The following is a 12,340-nucleotide window of genomic DNA, read 5'->3' on the forward strand; positions in this document are numbered from 1 at the left end:
AACACCAGTATTATGGGCTAGTCAGACTTTATGTGCATTTGGTTCAGGAGATTTAATTGTGCCTCTGGTCTTCTGCTTATACCCAGAGGACCCTGGCATGCATTTCTTTCTGGTTACTTCTTCACAAGTCGAAACATTTGGACACACGACCCTCACCCCACATGTGGTACTAACAGTCCTTCTTGGGGTGATCAGGGGAAAGGTTGGTGTTTGAACCAGGGAGCTGCTCGGGCGGCCAGATGTTTTCCCTGGCGACCCATGAAAGGAAGGACCGCAGAGAGGGTTTACGATCAAAGAACTGGGTGTTTCTAAACAAAGTGGAGAATTGGCAGAATTTTCCTTGGCAGGCTTGTAGCATTTGTTGAAGAAAATGTGTTCAATGATGGGCTGCTTTTCCCTTTAGGGTCACTCCCATCAAGAAAATACACAAACAGAACGTGCCAAGAGCCCTAAAAATGATCAAACTTTTCAATTCTGGAGAAGCCACTTCAAGTGAAAAGAGAAGTAGATAAAGCTTGATGTGAAAGGTGGTTTACTGCCGCATTGTTTTTCATAAGAATAAAAGTCAAGAACAACTGCAATGTCTAAAGTCACGGGTATGGTTATTTAAGTAACGTTAAATCTATATGATGGAATATCACGAGGCCGTTTAATGTGTTTTTGGGGACAATTTAACGTCAAGAGAAAATGTTTTCAGTAGAAGTGAAAGCATCTTAAAATCCATGTATAGATTACAATACCGGATTTATAAGATAAATAAACCGACTACGCATTTACTGCAGGTATAAAACACGGGAAGGGAATGAACCAGCACGTTAGCTGTGGGTTATCCTTGGGAGGCAGAACAGCGAAATATTATTTAGCTCTTTTCCCTCGCATAACTGTGCTTTACAAATACTCTAAAGCAAGTATGTGTTGTTTTATACACAGCAAACAATTACTTTAAATAATAATCCAGTTCTCTGTGTAGAATCTCGCATAGCACATCCTTATGTACCGTTGTCATGGGCCGTCACCCCATCTTGAAATCCCTCCTCACTGAAGACTGGCTCTAATCCTGCACGACTCTGACACCAGCTCCGATGTGTGCATTTCCCTGCACCACCAAGCAGCGCTCCGACACCAGCTGGTGCCCTCCAATTCCACGTGATCCTGACTCGGTCCACTCGGAGATGACATCGGATCCCCAGGTAGGGGCTCCATCCCACGGGACTTCCCCCCCACCCCCCACCGCCCCCTGCAGGTGCCAGTGGCAGGTCCAGGCTGTCACCTGAGCTTCTGACCCACCCGCTATAAACTCGAGGTTCCCCTGACTGCCTCCTTGGGTTTGATTAGTTTGTGACAGCAGCTGGCAGGACTCAGAGAAACCTTCCCTTACTAGGTTAAAGGACATAACTCAGGAGCAGCCAGATGGAGGAGACGCACAGGGCGGACATCTTCACGTCCTTTCTCGGTGCTGCTCGCCCTGAATCCCCATGGGCTCACCTACCTGCGAGCTCTCCGAGACCTATTCTTTCAGGTTTTTCTGGAGGCCTCATTACAGGCTTAAAACTAATTAAATCCCTGACCATTGGGAACTGAAGTCCATCTCCAGCCCCTCTGCCCTCCCAGGAGATGTTGGGGGTGGGGTTGGGGTGACCCAGGTTGGGGTGACCCAACCCCAGGTGGGGTTGGGGTGACCCAGCTTTCCAAAAGTCACATCATTAACATAAGAAAAGTCACCTTTATTGCTCTTATCACTCATTTACAAAATTCTGAGGGTTTTAGAAGCTCTGTTCCAGGAACAGGGATGAAGACCAAATGCCTATTTCTTATCATAAAGCACAACATCACACCCTCAAGGAATGAGTGCCTGGAAGAAAGCAGCCTCTGATAATCTAGAGAGGGCAAGGGCAGGTAACACAGCCCAGGGACTTGAGCCCACGTGCAGAGAATGCATGAGGCCCGGGAGGCAGAGCAAACCATGCCAGCCTGCCTCTGACCCAAAGCCCAAACAACAGACTCAGGACCAGAGCCGCGCCTGCCCCGCCTGGAGCTGCCAGATGGTCCTGCCAGCTGATGTAAGTGCCTCCAGGTTCCCAGGCCCAGGGGTTAATAGCTCTGCTAAGCAGCAGTTAAATGTGAGTGTAAGGCCAGCCTTACAGGTGGTGACCCGGTCACTGGACCCTGCGTCCCCTGTGCTTACCTGTTACGTGTGCTGGACCCCAGGCGCTGGCACAGCACGGTGGTGGTAGCATGCTTTCCGCCATTCCCCATCTCCTGTTTGACATCCCACTGCCGGGGCTCGCTGGTCTGAGTGCCCAGGATGTTCACCCCCTTCTTCACCTTGGCTCTGCGGATATGAAGACAGGCAAGAGAGAGCCACAGCGTTAAAGACCTGGCTTCTGCAGATGTGCCCAAGCTCCACTACGCTGCAGGCGACCACCCCTTGTCCAACTGTCCACATTTGCGTGGCCCATGTGGAGATGGATGGAGGGCACCAGAGGGTGGTGATGCAGGGGTGAACAGATGGAGTAGAAGGGGGAGGACCCCAGACTCCAGAGCTGTGGATCTTGCTATCCAGATCTGAGGGGAAGTGTCCCTGGACAGACCCTAAACCGAGAAGTAGCCCCATTAAGTGTTCAAGGGGAGCATCCTCTTGCCTTGGCACATCATTGTCACTCCTGGTGTGGGGTAGTGTCCTGCAGGGGGCATGTGGCAATGTCTAGAGACATTTCTCCTTGTTACCACTGGGTCAGGGAGTGGGAAGCCCAGGACGCAGTTAAACATCCTACAGTGCCCCGCGCAGGCTCCCACAACACAGGCTCATTAGTCAGGGGATGTGGAGTGTGGCTGAGCTGGGACTCCCGTGCCCCAAGGCTTATGCTCTGGTTTCGCCACTTTGTCGCTGTGTGGCTCTGGGCCAACCTCTCTGTGCCACAAGTTCCCCTCTGTAATGGATCCGCTAATAAAGCTGAATGATGAATTCATACAGAGAAAGAGATTAAAGTAGCGTGAGGCATACAGCAAGCACTTAATAAGCACTTAGCACTTAGTGCTTAGCACTTAATAAGCACTTAGTTATTGCTCCATGACTTCATCCTGCTCTGGGTGACTGCTGGGCCTCCTTGGGCCAGGCACCGACCAAAGTGCACTATGTCAGGACTTGGAGAAAAGAAAGCTCTTCTCCAGGGCCCACCTTCTGGTGGGGGCTCAGCCTCCGAGAGCCTCAGTGTTCTCAGCAATGGACCCGAGAGAAGAGCAGTAGATGGACCACAACACCCACCTGTCCTGTCCCCCAAATCCCGCTCATAGGAGAACAGAAGCCCCATTTGTAAAGATGAGGTGGGGAGGGACTTGCACGGCTGCCATGGATTCTTTTTTTTTTTCTTTTTTCTTTTTTTTATTTAAATTCAATTTGCCAACATATAGTATAACACGCAGTGCGCATCCAATCAAGTGCCCCCCTCAGTGCCCGTCACCCAGTCACCCCAACCCCCCGCCCACCTGCCCTTCCACTACCCTTTGTGTGTTTCCCAGAGTTAGGAGTCTCTCATGGTTTGTCTCCCTCTCTAATTTTTCCCATTCAGTTCCCCTCCTTTCCCTTATATAATCCCTTTCACTATTTCTTACATTTCCCACATGAGTGAAACCATATGATTGTTCTTGCCACGGATTCTGAAACCCGATAGAAGGTGCAGGCAGGGGTACGCGGGAGCAAGCCTTCCACACGCAGCCCCCATGATCAGTGGGAAAAGCCAGAACCAGCAGGGCTTATGCCACAGTCACCCGCCCCAGGGATCGGGGGTCTCAGTCCCCATGCAAGAGTGGATGAAGATCAATAAGGAAGATTCTCTGTTTATGAAGCAGCTAGATGCATATATTGTTCCCCTTCCCACCCAACAGGGTGAGTGCAGAACCCCTCTCGGGGCTGTGAGATCCCTGGGGAATTGAGAATGGGATTGCCATGCTGTCAGGAGAGTGACCATGTGACCCTATGCATAAAGATCATTGAGATTCCCAGCCTCCATCCCCAAAGCTGGGCCCTCGCTCCCCTGGGAAAAATGCGACATTCAGGCGGACATTGGGGCTTCTCCAAACAGCCAGCCAGGGCGCCTGGGCTCAGAGCTTCCCATGGTGGTTTAGTCCCTCATTCACTTACAGGTGCCGGGCACCAAGAAAAGTCTCCACATTATTCCAGAGACCAAAAGAAGCAAACAGAAAAGAAAAGCAACCTGTAGGAAATAGAGCCAATGCAGGAAAGACCATAATTTTAAAACTCACACTGTCACCCACGATCATGGAGAGATCAGAGAACATGCCATACTCATGAAACAAAAACAGGATGTCATTAAATTAAAATAAATAAATAAATCTGAAATAAAAAAAAGCACTCAGAAAAAACAAACAAACAAACAAGTGCTTGGAAATTAAAAATGTCGTAGCAGAAATGGAAGGTCAGTAGACTGACTGATGGAGAGAGGAAATTTATCCCAGGTAGCAAAAAAAAAAAAAAAGAAATAGAAATAGAGAAGATGAACAGAAAAGGCTATTTTGAGGTTCAATATTTGAATAACAGAAAAAATAAAAGAAAAAAAACAATAATCAGTGAAGTCATTCAAGAAATTTCCCCAAAGTAGAGGCCCTGAGTTTCCAGGCTGGATGGGTCCCCTTGGTGATGAGCACAGTGAGTGGGGACAGACCCGCACCCAGGCATAGGACACAGTTCGGGCTACAGAGGAGTGGATTCAACAGTCCTCCAGAGAGCGGGAAAGGTCAGGGATGAGCGTGGATTTGGAACTCACAGCAGCCGCTGTGGGATCAATGGGGATGTGATTCCCAACCTAGCCCTCTACACCAGCTGGATTATGAAGAATGTTTCTGGATGTGCAAGCTCTCCAAAAATCCAGCATCCTACGGCCTGAAGATGTGCTCCATCAAGAGAGGGAGTAACCCAGAAAGGCATCTGATGTCAGAGGCACAGGAAGAGGATCCCACACACAAGCAGAGGGAGGGTGGCTAAAGGGACAGCCCCCCTGGCTCCCCACCCCCCGACCCCCGCCGTGAGCAGTTGAGTCTGGTAGCCAAGCCCTCCAGAAACAGGCATTCTCCTAAGGAATTTGAGCAAAACAAATGCTCTGATCTAGGAGATCTAGACAGTCAGCGAAGAGCCTGGGAATATACAAGAGCTCAATAAACAGAAAACAAAGGAAAAGAATAAAACCAAGTCAGTTTTTAATCCTGAAGATAAGAAATCATCACTCAAAAGAGCCAACATGATCATAATTTCATACTTGGTTTTACGGCGATGAGCACCCATGCTTATATTATTTTAAACACTGAATATCAATCTAGACGAAATATGATTCTTATATTGGAAGGATGGCGATATAGAAAGGAATGCCCTTATGGGGGGCAATATTTTGTCCTTTGTCGTGGAAAATTTATAGATATTGCCCAGAACAAACTCCAAAAGAAGGGTGGTGTATCCACATCTCTATGCCAGTCTGCAATATGGACATGAATTCCATATAAGGTAAGAATCTTGCCTCTGGAAGGAAAGAGAATCCTGCAGGATTTTTTTCCAAATCACTTTTCAGTTTGAAAGTTTTGAGATTAAGAGGAAGTTGTAAAACCAACCAACGTACCCCCACCACCATGTTCTCATGAACCCTTCCCCCAACTCCCCCAAGGATCTCATCTCACTGACGTCAGGTGCAGACCTTGCTTAGATCTCACCTGTGCTCACGTGCAGGTTCTTCGTGGTGAGTAGTCATGGGAAGGACATCTCTCACGTAGATCTGAGTTACCCCCACCACACCCAGAATATGGAACCACACAGTAAAGGCCAGAACAGTCAGGCCCTGGCGAACACGCCATCTGTGCTCTGTCACCATTGCCTTGTCACTTGGAGAATGCTATATACAGTGTTTACCAACAAACGCTGCAGAACTCTTTGACTCCTTAGGATATACACAGAGTTTCAGCTTGGAAAATGACACACACACACATGCACACACCTACCCCTGCCCTACTCCCCGAGTGGAGGTCACAAATCCTCATGAATAGATCAACACTGTCAAGCAAACCCGATGCCGGCAGTCACTGAGAGGGAACCAAAGGTTGACAAGCCCCATCTCCACTTTCAAAGTTAGGGTGTCCTACTCAGCATCATCCCCCAGAGCTGCAAGAGCTGCAAGAGCTTGTCAGCAGCAACAGGCACCTCTTCTTTGGAAACTTCTCCCAAGTCTTGTGTTAAAATGATGTGCCGCACACACGTGTCACCTTGGTGCAAGGAGACCAGGGCATACTTGAGGGATAGACATTATGGACACATCAGCACGCAAAAGCCCCATTTGTCTCAAGACAGGGAAATCCACGCCCCATCAGTCTCTTACCAGGGACACCTTCTAACTTTACTACCCATAAGAAATGTCTCATGAAATGTGACTGCTTGAAATCCAGTTTTGCCACATTTGGATTTTGCTCAAGACTCCAGGTTTCACTGAAGCTACAAAGGGTCCTTTCCACTTAATAGCTTGCACAGATAGGAGGTCTCTTGCTGCCTGACACCGTGGCTGGTCTCATCTGTGTGTCAGGTGGGAGGAAGACACAGGGTTTAAAAGGCTGATTTTGTTAATTAGGCATTTTCTGTATGAGACCATTAGATGTCCCCTGGTACATCAAGGAACTGGCCGTTGCAAGAATCTGGGGTCCCCAGGGTGGAGTTTTGCAAAGAGAGCCAGTAGTGTGGAGACGTGGTGGCATCAGAGGAGGCTCCATGAGGATGCCTGGCTTCGGGGCAAGGGGCCAGGAGCCAGCTGGCACGGGACAGGCCACTTCTGCTCAACATCTCAAAGGCTGGAGAAGGCGGTGGAGTGGATGCAGAAAAGCCGGCTTCGGGTCCAGCCTCTGCTGGTGATGAGCTCTGTGGCCTTGGGAAATCACTCCCTGGCCTCTGCTCCTCTCCAGCCTGTCTAGGGGGTGGTTTAGTTCAGCGGTCCCCAACCAAGGGTCTGCTGTTGCTGGGGTTGGAAGGTGACTCAGGATGCTCAGAGACAGCGCCGCCTAACCAGAGCAATGTCGGCAGCAGTGCTCCCCAGCAGGTGCTGTGCAGGGTGCCGAGCAGAATCAACACAGGGCGCGGCTGTGGGCCTGTCCTGGGGGTGCTTCCCAGCCGGTCTGGGTGCCCCAGAGCCGGCTCATGCTGCCTGCACACACGCCTCAGTCTTTTAGCATTCAACCCCAAACATGTCCCTCCCTCTTTTCAAAAGGTGCTTGACTCAAGTGTAATATAGGGATGATTAAAGAGAATCAATGTTGAGTACAAATTCTGAACACAGAAAGCCTAATTTCTGCCATCCGATTCATCTGTCTTGGGGTGAGCTGGAATCTCTACGTAAAATGCTCTCCTTAGAAGCTCTTCACGGCCACTGAACTTCTAGAAGCCACTGGTATGACTGCTGCTGGAATGAGCATCTGTGTGGCTTGAGGAGGGCTTAGGGGAGGGCTGGGTACCACTGATCTCTGGTCCTGTAAGGCTGAGTCGGCTGAACCTGATCTGCAGAATATGTAAAAGTAGGAAAAAATATAAATAGTTGCTATTATGGGTGGACTTGCACTCCCGTCCGGATCCATATGCTGAACTCCTAGCCCAGCGCTTCAGAATGTGACCTCACAGACACAGAGGGAATCCAGCTCCAGGGCAGCTATGGGGTGGCCCAAACACAAGGACCGATGGCCTCATGTTCCTCGAAGAAGGGGCAGCTTGTAGATAGACACCATACAGGGAGAGTGCCAGGTCAGGATGACGCCAGCCATCTGCACGCCAAGGAGAGAGGACTCAGAAGGAACCTTGATTCTGGACCTCTGGCCCCCCAAACCATGAGACAATACGTCTGCCCTTTCAGCCATCACCTTGGCACTTTGCTATGGCAGCCCTAGCAAATGAATACAGTTGCCGACATTAAAATAAAATCAGAAGAGGGGAGCCTGGCTGGCTCCGCTGGTAAAGCGTGTGACTCTTGATCTTGGGGTTGTAGGTTCGAGCCCCACGTTGGGTACAGAGGTTACTTAAAATAAAATGAAATAAAATGCTCCCATGTAAAATTCTGGATTTCTGCTTTTTAAGCCATCATGATGTTTAGGCATCCAGCAAACACTCACTGAATGTGGCACACGGTCCCATGTGACCAGTGCTGATCTTGGTGAGAAGAATCTAAGGAGCCCACAGTTCTTCCTCCGGAGAGCTCACATTCAGGTGGGAGAGACAAACAATAAACCAAAACATAAGCAAAATGCACAGCATGTCAGGTGCTGGCAAAGGTTACAGGTGAAAGTAAAGCTGCAGAGAGAATGAGGAGGGAGACAGGTGCAATTTTAAATGGGACAGCTGATGAGGGGAGAGGTGGGAGATGGTGAGGCCCACCCATGTGGACAATGGGGGAGCCCCCAGCCAGCAGGGAAAGTCTGCCGCAAGAGGCCTGTGGCAGGCAGGGTCCAGAAGATGCCACCCACGATCCCTGTCCCTGATCCCTCAGCAACGAAACTAGGCCATGCTCCCAGGGCCTCACAGATGCAGACGGGAATGGAAGACCCAGATCAGCTGATCTCATGCTAGGGAGCACGCAGGTTGGCCAGACCTCCTCACCACAGCCCTGTGTAAGCTGACTTTTCTCTGGCTGGCAGTGCAAGGGGCTACCAGAGAGGGTCCACACGTGACTTGGTGCTGCCTGCGGCTGCTGCCCTTGAGAATGGAGAAGCCACGAGCCCAGGAATGGAGGTGCCTGTTAGACGCTGGACGTGGCCCCGACCCATCATCAAGGATGCAAGGTCCCCAGTCCTGCATCCACTGGAAGTGAGTTTAGCCAACCACCCCACGGGTCTTGGAGGAAGAGTCATCCCCAGAGCCTCCAGACAAGAACCCAGCCAGGCTGACACCTGATTTCAGCCTCGGGAGACCCCAGCCCGGAATTTGGTTCATAGAGAATTTCAACCTAATAAACATCTGCTCTTTTAAGTTGTCAAATTTTTAGGAATCTGTTCTACATCCTGGAAAATGGCCCAGTATTGGAGAAGCAGCAATGAATCCAGGGCAGAAAACATGAGAATAGAAACCGCGGGGTGGGAGGTGGGACAGCGTCCCCCCTGGAAGCAGGAAGTGCACTTGCGCATGACTGGTCCACGTAGACTCAGCAGGCTTGCAATGCTGTTCATGAGTGTGTCCTTCCGGTTTGCTTTATTCACTGACATCAGGGGTTTTCGACTCAGGCTCTATTGATACTTCGAAATAGATACTACTTTGCTCAGGGGAGCAGTTCCGTGCATTATGGGATATTTGGCTGCGTCTACTCATGAAATGCCGGTAGCACCTTTCCTCAGTTGTGACAACCAGACGTGTCTCTAGACATTGCCAAATGCCTTTGTGTATGGGGGGAGGTTATCAAACCATCCTTGAGGGCAGCCCCGGTGGCCCAGTGGTTTAGCGTCTGCCTTTGGTCCAGGGCGTGATCCTGAAGTCCCAGGATTGAGTCCCACGTCAGGCTCCCTGCATGGAGCCTGCTTCTCCCTCTGCCTGTGTCTCTGCCTCTCTATCTCTGTCTTTCTCTCTCTGTGTCTGTCATGAATAAATAAATAAAATCTTTAAAAAAAATGCTTGGTTGAGAGCCAGTGATTTATATGACCCCTCTTGGCACAGAGCAGACCATCCCCACCCCAAGGCATGGACCAAGTGACCAAACTTCTACCCAAGAACCAGTGTATCTTCTAGATGCTCCACTGCTGGAATATTGCATTCATTCTTTCCGTGGAGACCCTCAGCAAAGAGGCAAACGTTGGAGGCTCACCACTCTCTGCCACAGAGTGGACATTTCCTATGTCTTTTACAACTGGCACTCAGAGCAGTCAGCAGCAGCATGCTTATCCAACAGCTGGCTACATGAATAATGCAGCAAGGGGAAAGTAAAGACCAAGCTGCCCAAACCACAGTGCCTTTGGGTAATGTACACAGAAGGGGCTCACCTGCACCTGATGTCTATGGACTCCTCCAAGGACTGAGTGGATGGAGAGGAAGGCAGAGAAATCTGGCTGTGATAAATGAACATCTCCAGACTTCATGGTCTCGGGTGCGTGCTTTCAGAGAGGGCTGCCTGGGACAAAGCTAAGAAGCAAGCAGCCTCTGAAACAGCCCGCCCCTGGACTGGCCCCTACAAGGAGATACCATGATGCAAGATGATGACATCCCTGAACAAGCAGGGGGGCAATGTCCCCCTGCACATAGCTGTGCCTTCAACAACCCCCACCTACCTGGCTGCGCACTGCAGGGGTACAGGCTCCTGCTATATACTCATGACGGCTTCTGCAGCTGACAACAGAGGGGATGGTGCTTGGCACGTAGTGCCTGCTGTGTATGAAGGCATAACACACTGATCGTTTGCCCCTCCACGAAATAACACTTGCACATTTATGTTCACGTCCATTCCACCCGGTAACATGCCAAGTCCTATGAAGCTAGATGTGTGGAGAGAAGAGGCTGGGTTTCCCGGTATTGCAAAAACAGTTAAAAGAAAACAAACATTAACCTGTGATCTGGGTCTCTATAGTGTCCTCTGTGCTGCTCTTACAATGTCATCAGGTTGGCATGGCTCCCCTGGGTATTGTGGGCTGGTGCTCACTGCAGGTTACGGGTCTGTGAGATCTCCACCTGGGTTTCCCCAAGCCTTCCCCTCAAATTGTTGACATATCCATACACTCTCTGTGACATCATTTATTATTTTTCCTTAAACAAGACACTTCTTTTTGCTTTAGCATAGTTTTTTCAAAAAGGAAGTGCATGTAACAACCAACCACAAAAGAAAAACAAAACTTTTTCAAAATGCACATTAAGATAAATACATGACAGTAAAATTTTTAAAAAGCCTGTTCATGAATTGCATAAAGTAACATCCCATACTACCAGTGTGCACAACACATTCAGGAAAGCACGGACATACACATAATTTTAAAATGCAGAGTTTTCCTTCATGCATGCAGCTTTGATACATGATCTTTCAGGACATGGAAGGAAGGGAAATCCAGAGGGCCCTGTGTCATGAAAGTATTGAAAATGCTTTTTCGGCATTTTGTTGTTATTAATGTGAGCTGGTTCCTATCTCTCTGTCTCCCACTGGGACCCCAGTGAAGACCATCATCTCATTCTACCAGTAACTCTCTGACCTGGGGCAGCAGAGCCCTGGGGGACAGTGGCCTTGTGTAGATGGATCCCAGCTTTCTGCCCACTGGCGGCATCCTCTTGAATCATTCCTAAATTTCCTATTGGGGCAGCTCTCTGTCTGTCTACAGGAATGGAGACCACAGGAAATGAGGGACAGACTGGTTTCAAGGAGGTGGAAAATGTTTCGGTGGCCACTGTTGCAACTCCTAAAAGAACCTGTGTGTTTGTGTCTGTGTGTATGTATGTGTGCATGTGTGCACCTGTGTGTGCATGTATGCTCCTATGCCTCTACACACAAACATGCAGGTATGCACCTGTGTGCACGTACACGAACATGTGCTCCCATGCATCTGCATGTGTGCACGTGTATGCATATATGTGTGCACACATGTGAATGTATGTGTGCTTTATGCCTCTACGTGAGTGTGCATGGATCTGTGTGCACACATGTGAATGTATGTGTGCACACGTGTGTGCACGGGCATGCATGTATGCATAACCACTGAAATCCAGCTCCTTCTCCATGTGTAGGACTCACTGCCCCTAACTGACGATGACCAGCAGTCATCACCGGTGCATCTGGAACAAGCATCCTCTCCTCTCAGGTCCAATAGGAAAGCGCAGCTGACAAATGTTTTCCCAGCTGAGTGGCTTGGGTTCATCTTCCATTCAGCTTATCAAACACTGACCCCTTTGGCCATTACCTCTTGCTGCCTCAAATCTGCCTTTGACGTTGGGTGCTAAATAAGATGTATCAGTAACTCCACAAATGTTGGAAGCGCAGCCCCGAGCTCGGGGAACATCGAGAGTTCTCAAGCATGTTGTTGTTTCACGTTCTATTCCTTCTCCTCCTCCTGCTGTTCCGGTCCCAGGAAAGGATAAACTGGGCACAAGGGATGTCCCTTCAAAAAATAGACACCAATGTTCTGCTTTCACAGGTTGGCTTCTAAAAACCCCTGGTTCCACCTCCTCATACCCACTGTTCCGGTGTGTCTGCAAAACTGCAGGCTGGTCATTAGGAACCAGTGGTGTGCTGGCAGTCACATCGTGGGGATTTTGCAAGTCGCTTGTTGACAACAGCTATCGTTCAAATATATGTCATACATATTTACAAGGGAATAATCTATCACCTAGATAACAAAGATAACA

At 49.4% G+C, this 12,340-nt stretch overlaps 1 protein-coding gene across 1 annotated transcript in view; it reads right to left on the reverse strand.

The window, feature by feature from the left end:
• TMEM132C (transmembrane protein 132C) overlaps positions 1-12,340 on the reverse strand; it is a 298,484-nt gene that overhangs the window by 101,546 nt on the left and 184,598 nt on the right. The window contains exon 3 of the mRNA XM_025473591.3: positions 2,186-2,332. Coding sequence (XP_025329376.1) covers positions 2,186-2,332 — 147 coding nt within the window. The remainder of the gene's footprint in view (positions 1-2,185; positions 2,333-12,340) is intronic.

Source organism: Canis lupus, chromosome 26, assembly GCF_003254725.2.
Source record: "Canis lupus dingo isolate Sandy chromosome 26, ASM325472v2, whole genome shotgun sequence".
Classification (NCBI taxonomy): Eukaryota; Metazoa; Chordata; class Mammalia; order Carnivora; family Canidae; genus Canis; species Canis lupus.